The sequence below is a fragment of the Podarcis tiliguerta genome (assembly GCF_965153285.1).
Source record: "Podarcis tiliguerta genome assembly, chromosome: 1".
Taxonomy (NCBI): domain Eukaryota; kingdom Metazoa; phylum Chordata; class Lepidosauria; order Squamata; family Lacertidae; genus Podarcis; species Podarcis tiliguerta.
Genome location: NC_139534.1, coordinates 35558092 through 35571026, shown reverse-complemented (window position 1 = coordinate 35571026; position 12935 = coordinate 35558092). Strand labels below are relative to the sequence as shown.

The following is a 12935-nucleotide window of genomic DNA, read 5'->3' as shown; positions in this document are numbered from 1 at the left end:
AGGCCCTTCCAAGAAGCATCAGCGAGCACCTGGTAGAGCTATGGGGAAGCCTATGACCTTGACCACATAGCTGTAAAACCCGCAAGTCCTGATTCTTGCTCTTTGGCTGATGTCTTGCATGTCTGGGAAGGCAGGGCCCTGGCTAACTCCACCAAAAAGGCTACTGTTACTGCTGAAGTTGCCTAGAATATATTTAATATGCTTTATGGCTGAAGTTCCTGAACTGCAACTCCCACCAGCCCCAGCTAGCATGACAAATGATCAGGGATGATGGGATGTTGATTAAGAATGCTAGAACCTGGCTCATTAACGACCATGCTCATCAAATAAATAAATAAATAAAGCAAGTTCCATTTAATGTTTAGACCTTGACAAATTCGCTTGAATTGGAACGCAGGCAGATGAGATTTTCATTTGTTGGGTTCAACAGGCCAGAAGAATACAGATCTTTTGTGTGTGTCAACATGCACAACTGCATGTGCCATTGTGAGTGTCTGAGGCAACGCATGCTTCTTGATCATATGGGATCAGCTGCAATATTAGAATCTTAATTCATTGCTCGCCTTTGTTGGACAGCCAAGTCAGGGTGACAAAGGAGGTCCCATTGTAAATGAATGATAGTGTTGGGGCTTTCCATGTTTTTACAGACCAGCATTCTTGCCTTGGCCTTCAAAGAGGTCAGTGTCCCCATCACTTATTCCACAATGCTTTTAAAGAAAGATATGATACATTATGATATGATTGATATGAACACAGATTAAGGCTTTGTAGTGTGCAGTAAATTGTGGAATATCACTAGCTACCACTTCATCAATGGAAATGCTTTCCCTCCCCACCCTGTTTGCTCTCTTTAGAAGCTGGTATCCTGCTGACTAGTATTCTTTGGGTTTAGAATTCAAGCCACCGGTGACCTGGCTCGGTTATTTAGCTGGTGCTGACTGTGCTTTGTGCTTCTCAGCTGGGTTGCTTCTGCTTTCTCTTGATTTAGAATATTGATTTTCCACCTCCCCCTCTCTCTAAGTGAGAAAACTGGCTGCAGACTGAAAATGGCATGGCAGGAGGGGGGAAAGTGAAACACAGTGGGTGAGATTAGACAAAATTGGAAGAAATGACAAAAGGAATCAATGAGGAATTGTTGAAACAATAATTGATTATGGGGTCTTGAAAAAAGAACATCATGTCTGACAGCATGTAAAGCACAAAAGTCGGGAAGTAGAAGAGAAATACACATCTAAGCAAAATGTGCACCTGCGTTATTTCTTGTTTGATCATAGTCCTGTACAGTGCAACAAAAGGCGTAATGTGTGAAATTGTGCAATTACACCATTGCAGCATGAAGAAACGTAAGAAATGAATTTTACCCTATTTCATGACAAATAGTGTGGCAATAGTATATTTGAGTTGATTACTTACTTTTATTTTATTGCTTATTGAATTTTTATACTGCCCTATACCTGGAGGTCTCAGGGCAGTTCACAGAATAAAATCAAAATATAAAACCACATACTGGTAATACATAATCAAAATAAAAACAACAACTCAATAATACCCCCCCAAGCCACATTTTAATAGGGTGTACATAGGATGTCAATCAAATCAACCAGAGGCGTGGTTAAAAGGGAACATTTTTGCCTGGCACATAAAGGTGTAGAATGAATGTTTTTATGCAATGGTGTCCAGACATAGGGGAGGTGCGTGCAGTTCTGATCGTGATATTATGAACAGAATAGAGATTAACACTGAAAACCCTGCATTCTGGCAGTGCAAGTGTGTGTTTAAAAAATTCAGAAAAAAACAGTTTCATTATTATCATTTTCAATGTAGTATTTCTGTCAGACCCATTATATATGTATGAAGACAGTTCTCTTTCGCAGACAGTGAGGGAGAGAGAAGGTTCACTCACTTCCTTTCTGCCAGTATTACTCAGTCCATCTTTCTGATGTATAGAGGCTCAATGTGATACAGTTTGAAAGACTGAAGAGCATTGTTCACCGAAGGAATACGGTACATATTTGAGGCTTGTGTGATTTCAAATGGAAGGTAGCTTGAGTTTGTTCACAAAAGGGGTGGTGAGAGAAAGATGATCACAGAAATTATTAGTGACTCACGATTGCTGTTGTCTATATTTTGGTTAAAGGGATGCGGGTGGCACTGTGGTCTAAACCACTGAACCTCTTGGGCTTGTTGATCAGAAGATTGGCAGTTAGAATCCCCGCGATAGGGTGAGCTCCCGTTGCTTGGTTCCAGCTCCTGCCAACCTAGCTGTTCGAAAGCAGACCAGATTTATATTTTTTTATATAGTAATTTTTAATGGTATATTTGTTTTTGTTTTTCTATGTTGCCCCTATTTTATCTGTAAGCTGCCTTGAGTCCCTGTCTGGGTGGGGTATAAATACATATAATCAGTGCTTTATTTCCTAGGGGGCGCCGAGGTATTCATACCCCTAAACATTTTGTGAATCTTTGTACTTTTGTCCATTTACTGTATTTATTTTTCCCAATTTGAACTATAAAATGGTGATTTTCTTGAGTCAAAATGAGAGTACCCCTAACACTTTTAAAGAAAAAAAGCACTGCATATAATAATACATATGATAATGTGATAGCCTTCCCTCTCTCTCTTTAATGCACATCTTCTCCTATAGACATACTTAGTTCTTAGTAATGGATAAAATCTTACAAATGCACTTCTGTGCTTCCTGCCAAAAATATGCTTGGTTCTTAGTATGCAGTTTTGCACAGTAGGGAAGTTTGATAGAAGAAGGTTGCAGGAAGCTGGTTGTGCTGGTTTTTTATTTACTTTTTGTTGCTGTTGTTGTTTTATGCTGGCCTTGAGCATAATGAGGAGTCGGTGGTTTTTTGCAGTGATTCACATTTGCAAAGCGGTGTGCAAGCATTCAGTAATTGAGTTCTTGCAGCTCATCGCAGCCCCCAGGTAGGGAACTGTGTCTTAAGAGATGACACAGTTTTAATGGCAACCTAATATGTGTATGCCTGAAGGGAGTGTTGGCTGTAGCTTAATGGTGATTTCTGTTAACTTGGTGCAACTGCCTGAGGATTTTTGCTTAGTTTTATATTTACAGCATGAATGGTCTAGATGGTAATGAATGTTTAGGTGCAGTTTTCTTCACAGCAACTGCCCTGCTTGAGTCAGGAAGCAATTCTTACTCTATTCCAGAGCTTATTGCCCCTCTCTTTTAAAATTCAGTACATTTGTTGCCTTACCTTTTCACCAAGAATCTTGAAATGATATCACTTGGCTGATCCAAGACATGATACACATTGCACTAGGTGCACATACTTCCAGCATAATTTCTCGTTCTTTCCTTCTCTCTCTCTCTCGTTTATAGAAAACATACTGCCTATTTTTTATTTTATTTGCTAGATTTCTTATCCACCATTCACTGTAACATTCCTGGGTGGAATACAACCTTTAAAAAAGAAAGAAAAATAAATCCAATATAACTTTCTATATCTGAACACTTAAACAAGATTGCAATACTTTGCTGTTTCTCAGACAATCTTTTTCTTTCTTGCTTGTGGTTTGCTCAAAGTGTTTCTGAGTGTGGCGCTCTATCATGCTTATATTTGTCACACTACAAATAGCAATATATGCAAAAACCATAATGCGTATTTGTCTTCATAAAGTAAAAAAATGAATGTGTGTGTGTGTGTATTTAATGTGGTGACTCTTGTAGAAATTCTGAAATAAATAAACTGGTTCTTTGTCCTGAAAGAACTGCTAAAAATGCTTTTTGATAGAGGAACTTGTACTTTCATCTTGGTACAATAAAAATATGATTGATTGCTTAGCTGAATTCTGGTGAGTCCTACAAGCTACCTGGTTTTATAGGGCCTTACAGTAAGTGTTTCCCTGCTTGGGCAACATGCATCAACCTTGGTCTTCTCTGGAAATTGAACAGTTCAGGCTTTGAGTATCCCTTCTGCCTTAAGCTATCACCTTAGGCATGTTAAAAGGGGTAAAATGTCAAATTATGGTGGCTGCTGGACTTAACATGTGTCTTAAACACATTGCATTCTTTTATTACAATATGTTACTACACTGTAGATTTTGAACCATTATGATAAAAGGATGGATTTATAGTCAGTAGCACACACTGACATTGAAACACAAAATATTGCAGGTGAGATCTCATTTCATGGATAATATATTGCTTTTGAATGTGGCTTTTGCACATTTTTTGCCACCGGTCTTCAGAACTCTAACTTAAGCAGGTGACAGGTTTATAGCTGCCTTTATGGATAAATAAAAGTGAAACTTGTGAATTATGTGTGTCAGAACATCTGGTTGCAGATGGCAGTTGCAGCTAAAACTAAATTTTACAACGCAGTAGAACCTACCTGTATAGAAGGTAGCTTGCAGTCTTAAATGACAAGTTCGGGTTGGTAACAGTTGTGTTTCTTCTTCTTTTTTAAAAAAGAAGTTGTGTGGTTTTTTTAATTGAGCAAAGGACTTTTCATTCTACCCATGAACCAGTGTTGAGAGGGTTTAAAGTGCCTGTGATTCGTGGCCAGACAAGATGCTGTTTATAGTTGTCATGAGGACTCTGCCCCCTCCCCCTTACATAGCCTCTAGTGGAGGCCATTTTTGGCAGAATCCTTAAGCCAAGTTTTCCTTGTTCTGGCTGTAACATACGGTAATTGTACTTGCAGTGTGGATTCCTTAGGGCCTTGGGTGGCGGATGTAGTCTTTGGCAAGGTATCCTTTAGTCATATCTTCAAGTTGGGGGGAGGCATTTCATGCACCCCCATGTAGCAGCGTTTGCAGGGCCCCTTAAAGTGTTGATTGTGGGAGTCCCTGGCCCTAGAGCGGCAGCATGTAGGTCAAACTCCTGGCGGAGATAAGGTGGGAGGGCACGCTGTGTAAGTTTGTGCTTTACAGTCCCCTCCCATTGCACCTCATTGCCCTGCACATCCTCAGACCTGGACAAGCTAACAGGGTTACATGCTAAGGCCTATGCCAAGTTCCCCACATTCTGAAGTTAAATAAAGTTGTGGCCAATCTGAACCCATACTTTGGTCTCTTGTCTCTTTCTTTGGGGGGTAGGCTCCATGGACAGGGTTCAGCGTGTGTGCTTGCAATGTGGATTGTGCTGTTAGGCGAGTATCTGTGTTCCTGGCATTTATAGAGGTATCAAAAGGAAAACTTGCAATGTGATGACCTCATTGCACTGTGAGTTCTGTGCACCAGAATCTAAAGAGGAGGCTGTTTCAGCATGAGTGTAATGGATATAATATGTGCTCTGCCCCTCTGTGAGCCCTTCAGATTGACAACTGTACCAAGGATAGCTGGAAGAGGAGCCCTGGGAATAGGAGCTGCCAGTTACGCTTCTTGGCTGAGCTGGATAATGTGTTCTCCCCCTTTTGGCTGATCTGGGAAATAATTGTGTATGTGTGCTTGGATATTCTAGAATGCATTCTCATCACCTTTTGCCCATACCTCTTTTTATGTATTTACTGGCATCCATGAAGCACTATAGCAGGATGCCATTCAGTGTCCTGCTTGTGGACTTAGCATGGGCATCTGGCTGGCCACTGTGCGAAAAGGGTGGACTAGATCATCCCTTGGCCTGATCCAGCAGGGCTTTTCTTAGGTTCTTAATCCTCAAGTACCATCTACCCAATGCTTAATTCTTTAGAGGGACGCTGGTGGTGCTGTGGTCTAAACCACTGAGCCTTTTGGGCTTGCTGACCGAAAGTTTGGCAGTTTGAATCCACATGACAGGGTGAGCTCCCGTTGCTCTGTCCCAGCTTCTGCCAATCTAGCAGTTTGAAAGCATGCCAGTGCAAAGTAGATAAATAGGTACCACTGCGGCTCTGGTTTCCGTCACGATGTTCCATTGCGCCAGAAGTGGTTTAGTCCTGCTAGCCACATGACCTGGAAAGCTGTCTGTGGACAAACGCTGGCTCCCTCAGACTGAAAGCGAGATGAGCATCCATAGTCTCCTTTGACTGGACTTAACCATCCAGGAGTCCTTTACCTTTTTTTTACTTAATTCTTTGTATTGCATTTGAAATCACTTTTGCGTGACACTTGAAAGACTGTGACCATGTCAAAAGCTTCCTCCTGCTTCTTATAAAAAATGAGGCTTTTGTTTGTGAGTACAATATATTATATTATTTTCTATCCTAATAATATAACACTGATGTTTCTGTCACCCACTTCACACAATTGGAAGGAGGAAGGTATTATGATGAGTTTCCCATTTCTTGGTAATATAATCTCAACCATAGACCCATGTCCCTTTAAACATTTCCCTTTCCTTAATTGAAACAAGGTATATCTGTACCTTAATGTGCTGTTAATGTAGGATTCAGTGGGAATAAGATATTATATGAGAGAGATTGTAATGTTTTGATATTACAAATGCCAGTTTCTGTCCAGATTATTCATTTTATATTTTTAATTGCTAAAGAAGGAGGTTAGACCTTTCCAACTGCAATGTTAATGTTTGAGCCTATTCTGTTTCCTTCATACGATGATGAATCTGATAAGCTTCTAGGAAATTAGAATTCTAGTTTCTGTTTGCTAAGTGCTCTGAATAGGCTATCTCACAAATGCCAGATATGCCATAGGAACATCTTTTGTAGTAATCAACAATCCAAATTGAGCAGGTGTGCTGTTTTATATGGTTCTCTGTAGGCTTTTATGATAACCCTTTTGTCATTTGTGGTCTTTCGTAAAAATACCTTTTGTTTTTATTTCAGCAAGGGAAACCCTATGTCTTCGATAGAGTGTTCCCTTCGAATACATCCCAAGAACAAGTCTATAATGCTTGTGCCAAGCAGATTGTTAAAGGTAAGAGATTCTCAAATAATTTCTAGTCATGCCTGAAAGGGCTCGTGGCAAACTGAAATAGAGAGTGGGTGGTAAACAAAGGTGGAACGGGGTAATTTTTCTTTGTTTCTGTTTCTGTTGATATTTATGGAGCTACAGGTGAGATGTGAAAACCTCTGAAATAAACTGGGAGCTCAAGGATCTCAGCCTGTAGCTCAGGTAGAGAAATACATGCATCTTGCATTGCCCTTCTTCTGAATAGCATTGCTCATTAGTAAAGTACCTGCTTTGTATGCAGAAACTCATAGGTCCAATCCCTTGAACCTCTAGTTAAAAGGAGCAGGTAAAAGGTGAGTGGAAAAGCTCTCTACTTTGGACCCTCCCCATGCTATGGCCAGTCAAACTGGACTCGACAAGGTGGATGAACAATCTGACGTGGTGTAAGACAGCTTCTGAAATTCCTTTCAGCTTTAACTCTTAAAGACATAGCTGTACTTGATGAGCCTCTCCGAAGCTAGAACTATGAACTTACCAGGTTTCTGGAACCATTCTTGAAAACGCTCTTTTTTGGCAGAGACATGATCCTAAAATCTCCATAGCATTGGCATCTATTTCTGTAACTGCTATGACTGTGATGTGTGACAAATAATGATAATGTTGTCTAAGAGGAGGCATTTGCAAACCTAAACCATTGATGGGGTGGCCTTCAGTTCTCTGGGCCTATAGTTTCAACTATTCATCCAGCATTCCCCACCTTTGACCTTGTTAATCTGGCTCAGGTGTGGCCTTTATTTTGGATGCAGATTGGTGTCTGCAGTGCCTTTATCCATCTGCTGGTTTTTCCGGAGTGCTATTAACCTTATTAGACTAACTGATAGGGTTATACCTATCCCTCCCAATGAATAAATTAATCATGTCCTCATTTATTCTCAGTGGCAACCTGGTCCTTAGGGACTGTTCCCATTTAGTGACTTGGAGCTGGAAACGCTATTTTAAAAAGATATGTTAATTGTGGAGCTTGCCACTTCATTCCGTAATCATTTTGTCAGTTGGTATGGATACCAATAGTGTTATGTTGACAAATGCAGTTTTGAATCTGGGGATTCATAGTTGAAAGGCAAAGCGATGGCTTCTCTTTCTCCTATCTTAAATAGCACATATAATCTTTCTCCTCCTGATACTCAGAGTTATTCCAAAGGGGGATGGGGGAGATCTTAGTATATTTTAAAGCTGGCTTCATTGCAATATGTTAACACTGATATTTCTCCCCCAAGCTTCAACCACAATTTCCTGTAAATTGTTCCCCCTGCTTTCTCTCATGTCCTGCTCTAGCTATTTGTTGTTAGGAGAATAGAAAGGCTTCAGTCCATTTTCTGTGCAGGAAAATGACTGTTCTATCAGCTGAATCCTGCTGACTGGGAGGAATTAAGCACCATGGTTACTAGAAGATGTTACTGGAGTGCGTAGGAATAAGAAATGGCCAATATACGCAAACTGGTGGGCATTTGTCTTTTTTACTGTGGCTGTTCACAAGGGACATCTGGAGCCTTGGATAAAGGCAAAATGATATTTTAATGATTTTCTTCAAATAATTGCTTACTGAGACATCCTCAGTCCACAGTAAATAAACTATTGACCGACTCCTTTGGGTTATATTATTGCATGACCATTGAATAGTAAACTGCAGGTATATCTATTTTGTAAAATGTAGAGGGAGGTGTGTGTGTGTAATTTTGAACTGAACTTGTGTTACAGGAGTAATATGGTTGCTATTTTATTAGTGTAGAAATTCATGAACAGAAAAGAGCAGGAACATGTGGAGTCTGTCCTTGATTTTGTTTCTCCTGTGTGAATTCTGCATTCCTGTGTTATGATTAGCATGAAATGGAAACATAACATAAGAATCTGCCCTAGTCTGTATCAGGGATTTCCAAACTTTCTTTGCAGCAGACCATTTGAAAACTGCTGAGAGTCTGGGCTTTATGGTTTTTCTGAATGTTGTATTAATTGTCATACACTGTGCTAAATGCTGTATGATGTTTAATTGTATTTTTTATTATCTTTTGTTTTTCTTATATGTGATAGTTTATGGTTTGACAATTAAAATTCCAAATTATAATACAATAAATACAATATAAGAAATATAAGAAACAATGAAAATGCAATTACAAATCAATATGAATATTTATTGTGATGGATGTGCTGTGTCTGGTCTTCAGCCACATATCCGCAGACATGTCATAGACCACCTGAATGAAGCTTATGGACCACAGTTTAGGTAGCCCTGGTCTATATATAAAGAAATTATTCAGTTTGGAAGAAGACAACACTCCAGGATCTTGATGTAGGTTTCAACAGTGCCTTTTTAGTACACAGCCATCAGCACTATTCCTCTGGACAGCTCCGTGGGTGTGATAGAACTCAGGAGGTTTTTGATGGTTTCTTCCTGAACTGCCAGCTTTGATTGTAAACCTAACAATCAGCCGTTCCAAATTCTGCACGAACATCTTAAGTTTCATTTCAGAGAAGAGCAACAATTTTACTGATTACCTCAAAGCATATTGACCTAGTAGATTAGCAAATCTGCATTAAAACATACAAGTCAGGACATTGTCTAATTTTTGGGAAAACTGATTCTTAATATCTTTGTAAATGTCTAGGAAGATATTGCAAGATCCAGGTTTTAGTAATTATTTTTAGTAAGTAAAAATATTGACTATCTATTGGATCTAAGTGTTTTAAAATTAGCGTGCTCTAAATATGTTTTTTTTTTTATTTCTAAAAAAGTGCCTTTCATTTACCTTGTTTATTTGCCCTAAGCTTTTGGTTTTTTTAAAAAAAATCAGAGCTAAATTAAATGTTAATTTTCAGCCTAAGTGGTTTCTTTTGAGTGAAATACAGTGCATGGATGGTTAAAAATCTGGTTCATAATTATCTATTTGAAACCACAACTGATTGCTCTACTAAGGAAAGCTGCTGTCTCAATAATATGCAAGTCTTGTTTCATTGAACTGAAAATCAATATGATGTTGCTTTTAGGAAGGCATTCAGAATGAGACTTTGCAATTCCACAAGCTTGTAATTCCTCCAGCTGTTTAGGGACCCCTTTGCTAAGAGCAAGAGGCTGGCCAGAAACATAAATTATTGTGTTTAAAGGCTAAACCTTTAGTTCAGTTTTTTTCCATTTTGTGAGATCAGTGCTGTCAGTCTTGTAGTAGGAAAGGAACAAGGTTTATTATTATCAGTAATGTGGTTCTGTTTTTATGTTTGTGATGCAGAAGGACAGGGATAATTTTCTATGTCCTAGTATTCATTGTTTATCTATGCCAGTATTTCTTTGTTGCTCTTCAATGTTTTTGCATAGTAGCATGGTGATTTAAGGTTCCTAGTAAGCTAAAGAGAAAACTGAAGCTTTGAAATGAGGTTAAGAAGGAAAGAGTCACTGGATTTGTATGATTTCTTCCCCTGGGATGGTAACTGCTTATAGAAAACTGTAGACGAATTAATAATTTTACAGTCACTGTGATTAGACAGCAATGTCTCTCCCCACGCTGTTCAGATACATATAAGATTCTTCTCCAAACAATGATTAGTTATTCTAGTATTTTCTCTCTCTGTCTTTAGCATTCTGTAGGATTTGAAGCTCACATAAAAAATACCTTTCCTGTTTTCTCTTTCAAATTTATATACTTCTGCATACCCAGGAAATCCTCTGAGCATATAGAAATACGTTTTGGGGTGACCCAGTTTTACTTCCAACCTGATAAGCGCTTCCAACCTGATAAGCACCCTTGTTTGCTATTAAAAGCATGATGGTTTGTTTTTTACAAGTTGCTTTGAGGCTTTTATAGTCCACCTCAACCTCCATCAGTAAAAGTTGTTGTAACACCATCTTCTTTAAGAGGGGTATTTATTTATTCTCACTACCCTACTGACTGTCACTTGTCTATACCAGCAGCTTAGGTAGCTCAGTTCAAAAAACCCTAGTGAGCCAAAAGCTATGCGATAGTAGCCTGATGAAAAAAGGAGGGCACGGTTCCTGCACTTTTAACAGTTGTGCAGAGGAGGGAATTTTATCAGACATAGCTTGTATGACAATACACTGCTACTTTTAGCCAGTATGTCTCCAGCTGCTGAGAAACACAGATGCAGGAGTATGTTCTTCTGCTCAGGTCTTGCCCATGGGCATCTGGTTGGTCACTGTTGAACAGGATGTTGGACTAGATGAACCTTTGTCCTGACCCAGCAGTTTGCTCTTAGGTTTTCACACAACTATTAAAAGGTTCAGGAGCCCTTCTCTCTTTTCCACCTGGCAATTCCAAAATGCATGCAAGTACAGTCATTCTGTTTCTTGAATGGACAGCTCCCTTTGTGGAACTGAGAGTAGGTACCTGGAATTTCTGCAACAGTTGTAGGGATTTTGGGGTGGGTGGGGCGGGACATGGTTTCTCTTGTCACAAATCCTTGAAGCTATCTGTGCTACAGGGCAGACTCTTAACAGCAGAAGTTGTGCCAGGTGAAGAAGAGTGTGTGTCAACCTCACAACATGTTGTGTGGGAACAATGTGGTCTTACTGGCTCTTAATTACAATTTTTTTCCCTGTATTCCTAACTTCCTTGTTTGGTGAATTTTTGGGTGGTATTCAGTGTTGTGCTGTGGTCGCCATCCTGGCAGTGCAAGCATTAAAGCTTTCTTTATGGAGTGATTCTGTCCCCTCCTCCCCCTGCATGCTGCTCTGGGTGTTCTCCTGACTCCGTGAGCCAATTTTGGGGAGCACTGCAGGAAAAGCGGGAGGGAAAGCCCTGATGTGCATGCAGAAGCCCTTGTGCAGGGCTTGCACTGAGAGAACTCGTTAGGTGAATCCAACTGCTTATATTTTACAAGCCAAAGTAACTTTCAAGAATTTGGCAGGGGGAGGGAAACATAATATTTTGTGTTCTTCATTGCAACTTTTATTCCTTCTGATCTTGAGAGTCATTTCCTTCCTAAAATAAGTATGCGCTGAAAGTAACTTTCTGTTCCAGTCTAATTTCTTTCGCCATATGAGCTCTAAGATATAATATTCTGTCCTCAGTCTTCACTAGGTTACTTCCACTCATGTAACAGGGCTTCTCCTTCCTCTTCTTTCCCCTACAGCTTCCCCATATGCTCCAGTGAATCCCTCAATCCTCCAGAGCAGATTTTATTGGGGTGCAGGTTGGAAAGAGAGGAAGGGAAAGTCTCTTTGCTTGAGTGGAAGACCATTCTGCTGGCAGACGGACACCACTGGCTGTCCCCCATAATGTGGGAAGGAGGAACTCGTGCCAAATTTACACTGGGAAGTATTCTAGGCTCCATATCTTTTCAAGAGAGTAGGCATTGGAATCAACTTTCTTACACCTTTCCCATTAAATAACAAGAAAAAATGAATATAAAACAACCCTATATTGAGAAGAAGCAGTAGGCAAATCTTAAAACGGCCATTGTTCCTTTTACTTTGGAACCGGCATAGCTCACGATTCATATAATTATCTTCTTTCCTTATCTTCCTCAATTAGTAAACTGGACAGTAACCAGTATCCAAATGATATTTATTCGGGGAAGCAGTAGGAAGTCACAACAGATGCTATTTTCTAAATTTGATCTAGCTGGGAAGAAATCTGGTTTCTTTATGTTACCCTCCACAGTACATCTGTACATTTTCCTGCCAGATACCTCCTTCTAATTTCCTAGTTCCTCCCCCCCTACCTCCCCCCCATCTTCTGACTAAATGTTGGCTAATGGCATCTTCCTTGATGAATTATAGTATCCTATATAAAAAAACCAAATTCATTCTTTCTCCTTTCAGATGTTCTTGAGGGATACAATGGTACAATTTTTGCTTATGGTCAAACATCTTCAGGAAAAACGCATACCATGGAGGTAAGAGTGATTTTTCAAATATAGATTTATTGACAATATGCTTATTAGACAAGAACAACAGCTTGAAATCGCTGAAGTGGATTTTGCTACTAATAGAGAAAGAGTGGGTTGCATCAAATTATGTCCGTCTTTGATCCTGCAGAGGCTCCCATGAATGGAAGGGGAGAAGTGGTATCTGTGGGTTTTCTCTCTGTTACTCTATAACACCTTCCTCTAATCCGCTTCAGAGAGTTGG

At 39.7% G+C, this 12935-nt stretch overlaps 1 protein-coding gene across 3 annotated transcripts in view; it reads left to right on the top strand.

Moving 5' to 3' along the window:
• Positions 1-12935, top strand: part of KIF5C (kinesin family member 5C) — a 312660-nt gene that overhangs the window by 248042 nt on the left and 51683 nt on the right. For all 3 annotated transcript variants that reach the window (XM_083407424.1, XM_083407423.1, XM_083407425.1), the window contains 2 exons: positions 6730-6820; positions 12627-12700. In XM_083407424.1, the coding sequence (XP_083263550.1) occupies positions 6730-6820; positions 12627-12700 (165 nt within the window). The remainder of the gene's footprint in view (positions 1-6729; positions 6821-12626; positions 12701-12935) is intronic.